The sequence below is a fragment of the Vitis riparia genome, chromosome 7 (genome assembly GCF_004353265.1).
Source record: "Vitis riparia cultivar Riparia Gloire de Montpellier isolate 1030 chromosome 7, EGFV_Vit.rip_1.0, whole genome shotgun sequence".
Taxonomy (NCBI): domain Eukaryota; kingdom Viridiplantae; phylum Streptophyta; class Magnoliopsida; order Vitales; family Vitaceae; genus Vitis; species Vitis riparia.
In genome coordinates this window covers 1,175,064-1,192,155 of record NC_048437.1, presented here as the reverse complement: position 1 = coordinate 1,192,155, position 17,092 = coordinate 1,175,064, and the positions used below count along the sequence as shown (strand labels likewise).

The following is a 17,092-nucleotide window of genomic DNA, read 5'->3' as shown; positions in this document are numbered from 1 at the left end:
GATATATCATTAAAAATATTTTTTTGATTTATATTTTGAGAGTAACTAATTCTCAAAGAAAGCATTTCTAAAAGTATTGGGACAAAATTGATATGAATTAAAAACATTTTATCCTAGTCACATATCAGTAAAAATTGATATGTGCATTAGGTGCGAAAATTTTTAAATTTCAATGCATCTGTTTATATTAATTTTTTTAATTAAATAAAATTATGCATATGTTTAGAGTTCTACTAATTCTATCGGTCCCAATTACTATTATATGGGTGTTTGGTTAAGGTTAGGTTTGGTTTTCAAAAAATTTGAAGAAAAATATAAGGAAAAGAAAATAGAAATAGAAAGTACAAGAAAAGAAAAAAAAATGAAAAAATATAAAAAATAAATTTAAAGTTAATAAATTATTTTTATATATTGTTTCAACTTTATTTTACTTATTTTTTCTAATTATGTAAAAACTAAATAATTTAAAAATATATAATTTTTCAACTAATTTTAATTATATATATATTTCATATTTTTACTGTGAAACCAAAAATTAGAAAATCATTTTTCTTTTTTTCTTTTTTGGTACTTTTCAGGAACCAAACATAGGTAGTGTTTGTTTTTTGATCAAATAGAAAAAACTAAAATATTTAAGTTTTTCTATTCAATTAAAAGTAATATGTTGATATCAACTATCATAGGTAAACTGAACTTATGAATAACAAGTTCACTTTAATTATGTTAATTAATATTAACAAGTTACTTTTAATTGAATAAAAATAAGTTAAATATTTTGATTTTTTCTATTCAATAAAAAAAACAAACACTATCATAGTCTAACATATCATTGAAAATAGTATTTGAATATAGTGTTATAAACATTTGATAAATAAAATAAGGTGGTATAAGGATATGGTTAAGCGAGCCAGTTCAACACATATTCTAAATTTTCCCAATCAATTCTATATTTCAATATAACCAAAAATCAAAATGTCTTTTCCTGAAGGAATTTTCAACTAGACATATCCATCCATAGAGCAGTAATGTCTTTCTATGTCCTTTTATCAAAAACCATAGGTTGTCAGTGACTCAATGCCACAGTCACATTACACAAGCGTGAGACTTTAAGGGACGCTTATAACTTTTTCTTTTCTTTTCTTTTTTATTAATAATTGTAAGCTTAAAAATGTCTTGAAATGACCTTATTTAATCCTTATAGTCTTCAAAATAATTTTGTTATTCGTCGATGAAGAATCATAGGAATTAGAAAAAGATGTTGAAGGGAGGCTAGGATTTTTTTACGATATATTCCTAGGTGTTGGAAAAATAGGTTAATTCAACCTAAGGGAATCACTACAGAGGAGTGAATAGGATGATGGTATCTTTTTACAAGTTTAAATTATATGAATATAAGAGACAAATATATACAAATATATAATAAGAACAATATAGAGACAATTGCATAGAAAATAAAAAAGTAGGAAAGAAAGAATGTAAACACAAAATTTTATAGTGATTTGATGCAACCCGACTTATATTCACTATCCTCTAGTTTCAATCCCAACTTTGAGATTCCACTAGTTCAAGGCTTCTAAACCAAGTCTTCAAGTAATACAATTAAATTATGGTTCCAATCAACCCTCTTAAATTTTTTGCTTCAAGCACTCTTTATAATTCTCAAAAGATACCTCACTTTTGAGTAACCTCTCAAGTGATGCCCCATACTTGAGAATCCTTAAGTGATACCTCACACTTAAATTTTTCCTCTCAAAGATTTACAAATAAAGATAGAAAATATTTTCACAAAATTCAATTGTAAAATTTAGACTTAAATGATATAAGATAAACTAAGATTGAATGGTGCACTATTGATATGCACGTTTTAAAATAAGGTGCACTGAAAAACACTCCCCTAAAACTTAAATATATTCAAGAAATATTTAGGAAGGTTAAACTGTTCAAAACAATGAAGGTTGGAACCTTTAAATGGGGAAGAAAAGTTCACATTAGTTGTTAGTATTTAATGCTCTAGTAGGTGACCGATGTGGTTCATGTGGACCTTGATCGAGAAAAGTCTAGCCTTGACTGGGAGAGCAACCCTTTTGGAAGAGAGAGAAGGTTTTGCACCCTTTGACTAGTCCTTAATTGAGAAAAGCAATCGGTCGACCAATTCACCAATACCCTTGATCAATTGGATCGTTTTTGGTTCAATAACTATCTTTTTCAACTTACAACTTTTTAAATAAATTTAGAAAACATCTGACACAAGATTTTAATCGAAAACATGATATCATCCAATTTAAAAAGATTTTAAAGCAATTTAACTCTTGGATAATTTTGGTGCATAAATAAAAAGGTAATGCGTGAAGAACCTAATACACCATTAACCTTACAAAGAGATCCTATGAAACTTAGATCTTTAAAGGCACTTCTCTTTGAGGTTTTCTTCTTCTTCTTGATTTCCTTTTGCCTTGGTTTTTTATTTGTAATTACCACTTTGAAAATCTTCTTGTCTAAATACACTTAAGATAAAACATTAGATTCAAACCTTGTTTTTGTTATCATCCAAATCAAGATTAACCAAACCTTGGTTTCGTACTAGGGATATTTGGAGAAGGGTTTTTCTCTTATGGTCTTGACTTGATTAGGGTTGGGTTAGTTTCCCTAATCTTTGTATGGATCACATTAGTCCTAGCTACATATCAAGTTTTATCATAATATCAAACTTGACCTCTAAGAATGTGACATAAGAACATATCATTAATCAACTAGGCATCTCTACCCTTGAAAAACTTACACAACAGATAATATTTTTCTATATATATATATATTATCAAATATCATTTTTTGTGGATGTCAAATTCCAATATACATGCATATGACCAAAAGGGTATTTACAATTTTTTTTCTTTTCTTTTTAACTAATAGTTATAAGTGTAAAAATGCTTTAAAATACCCTTATTTATTACTCGTCATCTCAAGAATGCATGAAAGTTAGAGAATGACCGAAGAGAGGTAAGGAGTTTCTAAAACATTTATACAATAAATAACATTTTTTCTATATTCTTTTATCAAATATCGTTTGTTATGAACGTTAAATTGCAATATACATGCCTAAAACCAAAATGGTATTTATAATTTTTTTTTCTTTTTAACTAATATTTGTAAGTGTAGAAATGGCTTGGAGTACCCCTATTTACTACTCATTGTCTTAAAAATAATTTTGTTGTATAGAATAAAAAATACATAGGAGTTAGATTATAACTTTTCAAAGAAGTTAAGAGCTTTTGAAAGACTTATACAACAAATAATATTTTTCTATTTTTTTAGAATAAAAAATACATAGGAGTTAGAGAATAACTTTTCAAAGAAGTTAAGAGCTTTTGAAAGACTTATACAACAAATAATATTTTTCTATTTTTTTTAATCAAACATGGTTTGTTGTAGATATCAAATCACAATATGTATGCCTAAGATTAAAATGGTATTTACAATTCTATTTTCTCTTATTTTTAATTGATAGTTGAAAGTATAAAAATATCTTGAAGCACTCTTCTTTACTACTCATTGTCTTAAAAATAATTTTATTATATACAATAGAGAATCCATAGAAGTTAGATAATGACCTTTCACGGTGGCTAAGAGTCTTTATGATAATTTTCTTAATTTTTATGGGGAGCATAGAATATCCACGGTAGTTTGTTAAGACAAACATGAGACAACTTGTCTCTCACCCTTTTATTTAATTATTTATTTATTTTTAAGTTTTGGCTTTTGTTATCCCATTTTGATATTTGAAAAATATGGCCTTCCATAGGGTGATCCACCATGAAGAAGAGGGGACATAATAACAAAACGACAATCATTGAACAAAATAAAACTAAATAAAATAAATTATTTACAAACCCCTGTGATCAAGTCTAATGTCAAAACCTACAAAAGCTACGTAACAATAAAGAAATCATAGTTGTAGTCAAGGATAAAAATATCGGTAATCACGGATATATCGGTACTTCGATTTTACGGATATATCGGATATATCGGAGATATATCGGATATATCGGAGATATATCGGCGGATATTTTGGAAAAAAATATTGATAAGCTTAAAATTGTTAAAAACTCATAAAAATGTAAGGAAAACCTCATAATAATATAATTAGAAGTATAATAGACATTCTAAAGTTATTTTATTGAAAATTTTGATATATGTATATCATGATTTATTATATTTGATAATAATATCGTATGTATCGATAAAAATATGAATTTTATAAGTGTATATTTATTATTAAATTACACCTAATATTATGATATTTGATTATAATATGTCTAATTTTAAAATATATATTAATATTAAAATATGATCCATTTAATTCAATTGTATTAAACAATATAAAATAAATTATGATATATATATAATTTTTTTAATATTTAATTAATTATTAATGATATTAAAAACATTATGAAGAAAATTATATAATTTTTATATTTTTGGTAATTAATTAAAAGATCTTGCATTTAATTATAATTAATTTGTATTTTAAAATATTCTTTTAATATTTTCATACTGAGTTTAAGTATATATATATGTTTTGCACATTATTTATCTAAGGGCTAGTTAGCCCAAATGGTAAGTGGTTGAACCCTAAACCTTTTGGTTTGAGGTTCAAATCCCCTCGGCAGCAAATGGGAAGCGTACTGTAGCGGGTTTTAACCCCCACTGTACTTCGTTTGACCCACGTTGACCAGGCGATATATCGAGGAAAATCGCCGATATTTCTCCATGAACCGATATTTCTCCATGAAATATCGTGTCGACTACTTCCAACACCATTATTGACACAACTTATTAAAACTTTACATTCTCATTTAAAAAAATATTAAATATTAAAATTGAAAGTGAATCTCAAAGATGACCACATACCTAAAGGGAAGTGAATCGATGTCATTGAACTATTTAAAAAAGTATCCCAATATAGATTACCTAACTTTAGAATTTTTCACAATTTTTTATTTTCCTTTCAAACATTTTTCAACATAGAGTAACAATCACATAAATGCAATAGTACTCTCCTAACAAATTTTAAATGTAAGTCACATGTAAATGTATCAAGACTCTCCGACACAATTCATAAATAAAACTGAAAACCCCTTGATATATTGAAAATCAACATCAATTTGATCAACATAAAAATTAACAACCGACCTATGACATTATTTTGATTGTAATAAGACACATAACAAAAGTATTGTACTTTGGCCTAATTTATCTTAATCTTTGAATAATTTTATAAATGATTTAGAAGTTTTGTGATATTAGTCATGAAATTATACAGGAGAGGTGAATAGGTAGTCTATTCAAAATAGCGTAAATTTTATTAAATTTTGTTTTTATATTTACCCATATAACTAAACCATTTCTTTGAGCACATTAAAGACCAACTCAATTTCACTCCTTACAACCATATATATGCTTTCCTAAAAATGTTTTTGGAACCTCTACCTATTTTTATTTTTTTTATTTACATAAAATTTTTATTAATATGAATATTCATACATTTTCTATAGATTAGGCCTTAATTATTCAAATCGACACTAACTATGAAAAATTTGACATAACCCTATAATATGATTCGAAAATAATACAAATTTTAGTGGATTCGACTTATTCATTTATTTTGTTGTTGTAAACCCATAAACCCTATTAAATAATTGGATGACGTTGGGGGTTTGATTGTTGAACTCTTATATATAACCCATTTAATCAATTTACTTAATTGTGTTGTTTATGACCAAACTCATTTAATCTATACAAATCTATTAATTTAATATATTTACAAATTATAAGATTAAATAATTAAATAATTAATTAAAGTGAAATTTTATATAGTTCAAACAAACTATAAAGATTAAAAATATTTTATAATTGAAAATTTAAATAAATTCTAAATAAGAGTAAATTTAGAAGTTTAATTTATCTTTTGTCTTATAGATATATTATAACTAAAAGTAAAATTTAAAATAACTAAAACATATTTTTAAAATTATTTTTTTATGAATTTAAAATCTTAAAAAAGATAAATAAGTTATAATAAAATTAATGAGTTGAATAGAATATTTAATACTCATTGTCTTAAAAATGATTTTGTTGTATTCAATGAAGAATACCAAGAGGTTAGAAGATGAGGTCGGCTAAGAGGTTTTATAATAAAGTCTTTACATTATTTGGAAAAGGGTTTTTTAGGTTATGTTTGGTTCTCAGAAAATTTGAGGGAAAATGTAAGGAAAAGAAAATACAAAGGAAAAATAGAAGGAAAGAAAAAGTGAAGGAAAATAAAATATAGATTAAAAGTTAATAAGTTATTTTTATTTTTTACTTCAAACTCATTTTATTTATTTTAACTCATTAATATAAAGATTAAATAATTTTAAAATACATAAGTTTTTTATTAGTTTTAATTATATTTGATTTTCTTATTTATTTTTTATAAGACAACCAAACATGAAAAAATAATTTTTCTTTACATTTTTTTTATTTCCTTAGTATTTTCCGGGAACCAAACATATTAGGGTATTGATTTGATGGATTCCTAATCTTATATTTGTAGAGAGCATAGACAAGTCGGCCTTCCAAGTGGGTGCTCCGCTTTAGAGTCCACCATGAAGGTCATGGTTGAATAGTAGGAATATCATGAAATGAAGAGGAGACGTAACAACAAAACAACAACCATTGACCAAAATTAAGCACTAAAAATTGTTGTAAATGAAATAAATTATTTACAAACAACCATAAACAAGTTCTAACGCCAAAGCCCAAGTAATGGTAAAGAAATCATAGTTGTATTAAAAAAATGATATTCCAAGGAGGAACATAGCCAAAGCTAAAGCCAAAATTAAACAATAAAACTCTTTAAGTCACCATCCATGCCGGCTCCTAGCACAATCTAATTAAGACTTTACATTCTCATTTAAAAAATATTATCTTAAATAATGAACTGTAGGTGGAGGTTGTGGATAAGGTCAACACAAGATTAAGTATTCTGCCTATGTATAAAGCTAATCTATATCAATTAAGAATATGTTTTATTAGTGAGAAAAAAAAGGAAAATAATTTTCTTATGTTTGGTTATTTTATTAAAAATATGTAAGAAAATAAAATATAATTAAAACTAATTAAAATAAATTTAAATTTTAGATTATTTAATCTTTATAATGACGAGTTAAAACAAATGAAATAAATTTAAAGTAGTAAATAAAAGTAATTTATTGACTTTAAATTTATTTTTTACTTTCCTTCTACTTTTCATCTTTGTTTTCTTTCCCTTACATTTTCTCTCAAATTTTTCAAGAGCCAAACATAACCTAAGTATAAAATTAGTCTATATAACATTAGTTATCATATTAAATGATAAATAAAATTGAAAACTCCTTAATGTATTGAAACAACACCTCAACATCAAAAATTGACAACCAACCTAACTATTATTTTGATTGAAATAAGACACATACCAAGGGTTTTGGACTTTAGCTTCGACTGTATATTACCACCAATTTGTCTTAGTCTTTGACGAATTCTATATATGATTTAAAAGTTTGTGATCTTAGTTATGAAATTATCTAAGAGGGGTGAATAGTTAATCTCTTTAATGTAACCTAAATTTTATTAATTTTTGTTTTTATAATTTGCCCAAACAACTCATTTCCTTGTCAATTTCACTCCTTAAAACCGTTGACATACTTTCATAAGAACGTTTTTGAAAGCTCTACTTATTTTCATTTTTTTATTTAATTGCATAAAATTTTTATTAATATGAAAATTCATACGTTTTATTTTATAGATTAGACCATAATTATTCAAATCAACACTAACTGTAGCAAATTTGACAAAACCCTATAATAGGACTAAAAAATAATAAAAATTTCAGGATTCAACTTCTTCATTTATTTTGTTGGTGTCAACCCATATAACCTATCCAATAAACGGATGATATTTGGGGTTTGATTGTTGAACTCATGTAACCCATTTAATCAATTTATTTAATTGTGTTGTTTATAACCAAACTCATTTAATCCATATAAATTTATTAATCTAATATATTTACAAATTATAAGATTAATAAATATTTTTTAATTATAAATATTATATAATTAAAAAACTAAATAAATAATTAAAGTGAAATTTTATATAGTTCAAACAAACTATAGAGATTAAAAATATTTTATAATTGAAAATTTAAATAAATTCTAAGTAGGAGTAAATTGAAAAGTTTAATTTATCTTTTATTTTATAAATATACTATAACTAAAATATTTTTTAAAAAAATATCTTTTATAAGTTCAATAGAATTAATAAGTTCAATGGATCAACATCATATTAATAAGTTTAATAAATTATAATTGTATTGATATAGTATTGTGTCAATTCATATATAATCTAACCTTACATATTTGTTAAAGCATTCAAATCGATTACCTAAACCTGACACCATGACATGGCTTATTATATGAACCCCCAAGCCAGAGCCATGACTCATTGCTACCCTAATGAATAGGTAAATGAATCAATATATCATACCAATATTCACATGAGCATAGGATTAAGTAAAATATTAAATAAGGAATAAAATTAATACAGTTTGTCTTACCCGATGATTGAGTCATATCCTTTCATTTTCTTTTCTTTTTTTTTTTTTTTTTTTTTTCTGTTTTTCTATGGTTAGTTGGTGGTGGACTAACCCGAAGATAAGACAACATTAGACATTTGTTTTTTTCTATGAGGAAAAAGAGAATACCATTTAGCTTAACAATGTGATACTTTATTGGATTTTCCATGAAAGATCGATGAGAAATTTAAAAATAACATTTGACTTTCTTTTTTCCTTTTTCTTCTCGAGGAAAAAAGGATACCATCTAGTTTAAGAATGTGATACTTCATTGAATTTTTCATAAAAGATGAGAAATCATCTTAGGTTTGTCCACCAAGAATGGCACACCCATTTGATTTTTCAATAGAAATATAAGGCACATCACCTAAATGTTTGTCTCTGAGTGAGTGTGAGAGAGAGAGGGAGAGAGAGAGGGGGGGGGGGGGGGGGGGTGTTTGAACATGAACATGAATCACATGTATCATGGAAAGATGAGAAACCATCTTAGGTTTGTCCACCAAGGATGGCACATCCATTTGATTTTTCAATAGAAATATAGGGCACATCACCTAAATGTTAGAGAGGGGGGACAGAGGGCGGGGGGGTGGGGGGGAGGCAAGGGGTTTGCACAGATGAGAAACCATCTTAGGTTTGTCCACCAAGGACGGCACATCCATTTGATTTTCAATAGAAATATAGGGCACATCACCTAAATGTTTGTATGTGAGAGAGAGAGAGAGAGAGAGAGAGAGGGGGGGGGGGGGGGGGGGGGGGAGGGGGAGGGGGAGGGGGGTTTGAACATGAATCACATGTATCATGGAAATATGAAAAACCATCTTAGGTTTGTCCACCAAGGATGGAACATCCATTTTATTTTTCAATAGAAATATAGGGCACATCACCTAAATTGGCAACATGGGTTTGAACATGAATCACATGTATTTGGCAACATTGGCAATGTCCAAAATGCAAAAGTGAACATCCAATATTAAAAGGTGGCCGAACATGAATCACATGCCTTTGGCAACATTGGCAATGCCCAAAAGCAAAAATGAACATCCAATATTAAAAGGTGGCAACATTGGCAATGTCCAAAGGCAAAAATGAACATCCAATATTAAAAGAAAGCCATCAATTTTGACCCCTCGACTTGTCAAGTAGTTAATATAACACATATATATGTTCCACCAACTGCCTCAACCTCTTAGAAGATTCCTTGAGCTTTCTTAAAAGAGTTCTCAATATCATTTAACCAGAACGTGCAACTTGGGTTTTCTTTCTTTTCTTTTGACCACCATTAGATTGCAGTTTAATTACACGTTGTTTCCTCATAAAATTCCTCAAAATTATTGGTAGTTGGACTAGGTCAAGAAAGAATAAATTGGATTTTTACCTTTTTTTTTTTTTTTTTTGGGGGGGTGGTGAATGTAGGGGTCCTCACCCAATAAGTCAATAATAAGACGAAGAATGTGATAAAGTCTTGGTCCACGCTTCGATGTATTGGGTTTCAACAACCAATCAAAACGAAAACCCAAATAATTTCCGTGGAAAATTTTGTAGAAAAAAAAAAAACCTCACCTAACCTTATTCCATCAGTTTTAATAAAGAAGGAATTAATTGACAGAGAGAAAAAAAAACCTTGTACTATTATCTCAAAGTTTAAAAAATTAAGAAATGCATCAGTACAACGAATAAAGCCAACCATTCTTTCAAAATTTTATTGAGGTTGAACCTTGAAAGTTGTGAATTGAATTTTTTTACGCAAAAAATAGATAATACTGGGTGCAAAAAACCAATCAAAAGAAACCCCACAGGCCACAAGCGCTTGACTGAAATATGAAAAGACGCATAATAGTAGGTACTGGTCACGTACTGTAAAAGGAATCTTTTACATTATGAAGCCAGCTAATACTTGCATTTATAAATGGATCAATGAAGAGATGCTTATGCTTATGCTTGGTGGTGTATATATATATAAATAGAGAGGGACTAGGGATTAGGAGTATGGTTTAATTTGAAGCACTACCCTTTTGGCTTTTGTTGATAGCAGTGAAGGAAGGAGGGGAAGAAGGTGAAGAAGGTGAGTAGTGATGGTCTGTGAAAAGAGCAAGATACTGGTATTCGGGGCCACAGGGTATCTGGGTAAATACATGGTGAAGGCAAGTGTGTCGATGGGCCATCCGACCTACGCCTACGTTCGCCCGGCTAACCCTGATGCCAAGCCTTCCAAGCTACAGCAGCACCGGGAGTTGGAGTCCCTGGGAGTCACCATCTTCCAAGTACTTGTTGTTTTTCCCACTATTTCAATATTTAACCACCTGTTTGGATTTTGAGAAAACAACTAGGGAAAGGAACGGAAAGGAAAGCAAAGGAAATGAATTCATTACTTAATTTATGTATGTATGCAGTAATATTATTTGCATGAAATTAATTTAGAGTCAACTGTAAGCAGGGAGAATTGGATGAGCATGAGACGATGGTAGCAGCACTGAAGCAAGTGGATGTTGTGATATCCACCTTGGCAGTTCCTCAACATTTAGAACAGTTCAAAATCATAGATGCCATCAAAAAAGCTGGCAATATAAAGGTACAGGCTTTATCTCTCTCTCTCTCTCTCTCTATATATATATATAGTACGGAAATTAAGGTTGGTATTTTTATTTCATTATTTTTTTTAATAAAAAAATTCTTTTATGTATATAATAGAGGTTTGTCCCATCGGAGTTTGGCAATGAAGTTGATAGGGTTTCTGGGCTTCCACCTTTCCAAGCTCTTCTGGAAAACAAAAAGAAGGTAAGAAGAGCGACGGAGGCTGCCGGAATCCCGTTCACTTATGTCTCTGCAAACTCATTCGCTGCATATTTTGTGGACTACTTACTCCACCCCCATGAAAGAACCCAACATGTTTCCATTTACGGAAATGGAGATGCCAAAGGTATGATCATCAACCATCTTTTTTTCTTCTCAATTAATTCCTCTTTTAATTTCTTAAGGCGTAAGGCGGAGACAAGAACAATATTTATTTATTTATTAATTATTATATCTCTACAACTTAGGTAAAAAATTAATATAAGAAGGGTAGGTTAGATTAATGGGATAATTCTTTTCTTAATTTTTTTTATCTCTTTGGTCACGTGTGTCCTTCCATCTATCAATGTTTCATTGACAAAGACATTTGTGGTTCGTATGTTTTAGGTCCAAAAAAGAAAAAGACAGAAAAAGAAAAAGAAAAAAAACGTTTTAAGCGTGATCTTCATTGATGAAGACACTTGTGGCTGCTATCTTATATATCAGAAAAAAAAAAACAAAAAAAAAAAAACAAAAACAAAAACAAAAAAAAACAAAACCACTTTACAAGTGTGAGATAAGATTTTTATAAAATATGATTTTATTTTTTTTATCGTCTTTTATTTATTGTGATAAGCATTAAGGTTTTTATAATTTTAAATCAATAATGATTATTTTTCTCTAATATATTCATACTGTTAAAGTTTGATGACCCAAATTCTTTTTTATCCGACCCGAGAAACTTAAGATGTGACATATGTAATGAAGTTATAATTATAATATTATTTGAAGAGTTTGTTTGGTTGTTTGTTTTTTTTTTTTTTTCTTTTTTTTTAATTTATAAATTTTGGGCAGCTGTATTGAATTTTGAGGAAGATGTAGCAGCATACACCATAAGAGCTGCAGTAGATCCAAGAGTATGCAACAGAGTGATAATCTACAGGCCACCGGGAAATATTGTTTCTCAGCTTGATTTGGTATCTTCTTGGGAGAAAAAGACTGGAACTAAACTCCAAAGGACTCACATTCCTGAGCAAGACATAATCGAGCTGTCTGAGAGTAAGCTGAAATTGCCCATAACTTCACTTAGTCGGCTTGGTGGTACGAATGGATATGAAAATTGATGAAACCTTATAAAATAAAAATTCTTTGAAAAATATAATACATATAATATTTTGTGACATTTGTGATATTATATAGAATTTAAAAATACATATTTAATTTGTTTATATAGAAGAATATAAAATAAATTAATGGTAATATATGCATAAGTATTTTTGTTAAAAAATATTGATAATTTTATTTTTATTTAATTATTATACAAAAGATACTAATATAATTCAAATTAATTTATAATTTATAATTTATAATATATTTATATTATAGATTTTACATGGGTATTAGAAGTAGAGTTGCAGCTTGGGTCTAATGGTCACATCCTTCATTTCTATTATGTTATTAAATCAAGGATATTTATAGGGTAATACATCTTCTCTAATTTTTTCATTGTACATATAGATATAGAGGCACTAATGTGACTGAGGAATTGAAATTTTTTGCTTGTAGGCTTACCTTTCCCGGAAAACATACCTGTGGCTATCCTTCACAACATATTTATCAAAGGTGATCAAGTGAGCTTTGAGCTCACCGCCAACGACCTCGAGGCGTCGGCACTGTACCCAGACTACAAGTATACTCCAGTTGATAAGCTCCTGGATTTATGCTTGGTGAATCCACCCAAGCCTAAGCGAGCAGCATTTGCTTAAGTTTTATGATCCAAAACTAGTTAATATTATTGTCTTTCGAGGTTGGAAAATTCCTAAAATTTATGCATAAGATGCAGTAAGTTTCAAATTCGAATTAAAATGAGCCTTTCGGTTGGATTTTAGAGCCAAACCCACAACAATTGGGTTGTGCTCATTAGTCGAGGTTCATATAGTTGGATAATGAAAGCACTATCATATTAATGAAGTGGTCTCATTTAGTTTGCAGTATGAAATGAGCTTAAAATAATATATAGAATAGTTTATTAACTTTAAATTCATTATTTATTTTCTTTCATTTTCTTTTCCTCTCCATTTTTCTCACATTTTCTTCCAAAAACCAAAGGTTTATTCGGTAACTATTTTCAAAAACAGTCTCCAAAAAAAAAAAAAAAAAGGAAAATATGTTTAATAACTAAAAATTGTTTTTTATTTTATCTTCTCAATAAGAGAAAATAGAGTTTTTTTGGAGAAAATTTTTAATTGTTTTATATTGTTTTACTTATTTTCTAAGAGATGTTTTAAAAAATAATTATAAAAATATATAGAATGATTACAAATAAAATACTAAATAAAAAAATTATTTTTAAAACATATTTATAAATATTAAAAATTGGTTAAAAGCATTTTAGGTTTCCAAACAAACTTTTATTTTATAAAAATTAGAGAATAATTTTTTAAAATTATTTTTTAAAATTATTTTTAGAATTATTTTCGAAAACAGTTGTCAAATACATCCCCAATGTAATGTTCAAATTGATAAATGATAGTTTTTTCATTCATATTTTCATTCGTTCATGTACAGAGTATATATAGAGGGTAATCGTCATTCTAAGAATGGGAAAGAATGATATAAGGAAATAACAACTAATATCCTAATATCTCAACTTTCCTAATATCTCAATATTCCTAATATCTAAACATTCCTAATATCTCAACACTAAATGATATAAGGAAATAATGATATAAGGAAAGCATTCCTAATATCTCAACACTCCCCCTTAAGTTGGTGCATAGATGTCACACATGCCCAACTTGTCTAAAAATTTTGAGAACACTTGACTTGAGACAGCTTTGGTAAGGATATCGGCCAATTGATCTTCTGATCGAATCTTAGGCAATTCCACAATCTTATCATCCAACTTTTCCTTAATGAAGAATCTATCCACCTCGACATGCTTTGTACGATCATGTTGTACTGGATTATGAGCAATGTCACATGCGGCTTTATTGTCACAAAACAATCGGATTGGTTGCCTAGATAGGTAACCTAAATCCTGTAAGAGGAGTCTTAGCCATAATGCCTCACAAAGTCCTAGAGTCATACCTCTAAATTCTGCTTCTGCACTTGAATGAGCGACGACATTCTGCTTCTTACTTTTCCATGTCACAAGATTACCACCTACAAAGGTAAAGTAACCAGATGTAGATCGCCTATCATCCACTGCATCGGCCCAATCAGCATCAGTATATACTTCTATACTCTGATGATCAACATTTTTAGCGAACAAAATTCCCTTCCCAGGAGCATTCTTCAAATACCTCAAAATACGCATGACTGCATTCATATGTTGCTCTCCAGGATTATGCATGTATTGACTCACTACACTTAATGCATAAGCAAGATCTGGTCTTGTATGAGCTAAGTACATTAATCTCCCCACAAGTCTCTGGTATCTTCCCTTATCGATTGATACTTGATTAGGCTCAATACATAATTTCAGACCTTCTTCTATTGGTGTATTAACAGGTTGACATCCCGACATTCCAGTCTCCTATAAAAGATCTAAGGCATATTTTCTTTGAGACAGAAAAATTCCTTCACTTGATCGAGAAACTTCAATCCCAAGAAAGTATTTCAGAGGACCTAGATTTTTCATTTCGAATTCTCTAGATAAATAATTTTGCAGAGCTTTTCTTTCTTCAGGATCATTTCCTGTAACTACCATGTCATCCACATATACGATGAGTGCCGTAATCTTACCATGTTGTTTTTTCAGGAACAAAGTGTGATCTGAATTACTTTGACGATAGCCAAAAGCTCTCATTGACTTTGTGAACCTTCCAAACCATGCTCTCGGGGATTGCTTCAACCCATACAATGACTTCTTCAATTTACACACCTTCTGACATTGCTTTTCTGACACCATGCATCCTGGTGGAAGATCCATATATACTTCTTCAGATAACTCGCCATGCAGAAAGGCATTTTTCACATCAAATTGTTGTAATGGCCAATCTAGGTTTGCAGCTAAAAACAATAATACTCGAACTATGTTGATCTTAGCTACAGGTGCAAATGTCTCTGTGTAGTTAATTCCATAAGTTTGAGTGTACCTTTTTGCTACCAGTCTTGCTTTAAATCGTTCAATACTACCATCTGTCTTGTACTTCACAGTATAGATCCAACGACACCCAACTGGCTTCTTTCCTGGTAGACATTCTACGAGTTCCCATGTTTCATTATTCTACAATGATTTCATCTCTTCATTCATGGCTGCTTTCCACCTTGGATCAGCTAAGGCTTCCTGCACACTGTTAGGAATAGCTACAATAGATAATTGATTTACAAATGACTTATTTGATTCAGACAAACGATGATTAGACACATAGTTGCTCATGGGATATTTGACTTTGATAGACAATTCAGGTTCATATGTGGATTTAGGAATACCTCTATTATGACGGTGTGGTAACCGTTTCATGAATGGATTGGGCTCCAAATTAAGAACACCCTCAACAGACAACGATTGGTTTGGTACTTCAGTGAAGACATCTTCGGACCCAAATTGTTGACCACTCATATCCAACTCACCCACTTCCTGGTTCACTAGTTCAGATTGTCCAGATTCATCTTCCTTAGAGATATGATAATCATAATCGAAAGTCTAAGTTTCCTTATGGTACTCCCCCTGAAGTTCAGACTCAAATGAAAAATACATCGAATCTTCATGAAACACCACTTCCATTGTAATATACATTTGTCGAGTTGGAGGATGGTAACATCAATATCCCTTTTTGTGCAATGCATATCCAACAAACACACATTGCAATGCATGAGAAGTTAACTTGGTGCGTTGGTGCTTGTGTAGATGCACAAATGCCACGCAACCAAAAACACGAGGAGGTAGATTTGGGACGGTTGGGGCCACTACGGAATTAGTAAGAGCTTGGAGAGGTGTTTGAAAATTAATTGAGCTAGAAGGTACCCGATTGATCAAGTATGTGGCAGATGTGATTGCTTCTCCCCAATAAGATATCGGTGTTTTTGCTGCTATCAAGGAAGCACGAACAACCTCTAACAAGTGCCGATTTTTTCTTTCAGCGACTCCATTTTGCTGGGGTGTATTGAAACAAGTAGTTTGATGAATGATGTCATGTCCTTCCAAATACTTTTGAAGATCAGAACTTTAATATTCTCCACCATTATCACTACGCAGAACCCGAACCTTTGCATTGTACTGAGTTTCAATCACTTTATGAAATTTTTGAAACAACAAGTTCACTTCATCTTTGGTTTTCATCAAGCATAACCATGTCATTCTGGAACAATCATCAATAAAAGTAACAAACCAACGTAAGCCACTCAAAGTTGGGACTTTGGATGGGCCCCAAACATCAGAATGTATAACCATAAAAGGAAACGAACTTTTATTTAAAATTAACGGAAATGAAGCACGATGGTTTTTAGCCAATTCACAAATATCACAACGGAAACTAGAAATATCACTCTTTGCAAACAAACTAGGAAACAATTTTTTTAAATAACCAAAGGAAGCATGTCCCAAACGTCGATGCCACAACCAAATTTCAGATTTTTTCTTCTCCTTCTCAGATCCATCTGTCATCAAGGCTTGTTGCAACTTATTTGAATCCTTTGACTACAAGTCCAAGTAATAGAGTTTTCCCCGCT

The 17,092-nt window shown here is 29.8% G+C and overlaps 1 protein-coding gene across 1 annotated transcript; it reads left to right on the top strand.

The window, feature by feature from the left end:
- The first annotated feature begins 10,647 nt into the window (after positions 1 to 10,647).
- On the top strand, positions 10,648 to 13,415 carry LOC117919395 (isoeugenol synthase 1-like). The gene is made up of 5 exons (XM_034836583.1): positions 10,648 to 10,908; positions 11,082 to 11,216; positions 11,336 to 11,564; positions 12,272 to 12,475; positions 12,983 to 13,415. Exons 1-5 carry the CDS (start codon positions 10,720 to 10,722, stop codon positions 13,180 to 13,182), a joined length of 957 nt encoding a protein of 318 aa, XP_034692474.1. The 5' UTR covers positions 10,648 to 10,719; the 3' UTR covers positions 13,183 to 13,415.
- Positions 13,416 to 17,092: the final 3,677 nt, after the last annotated feature.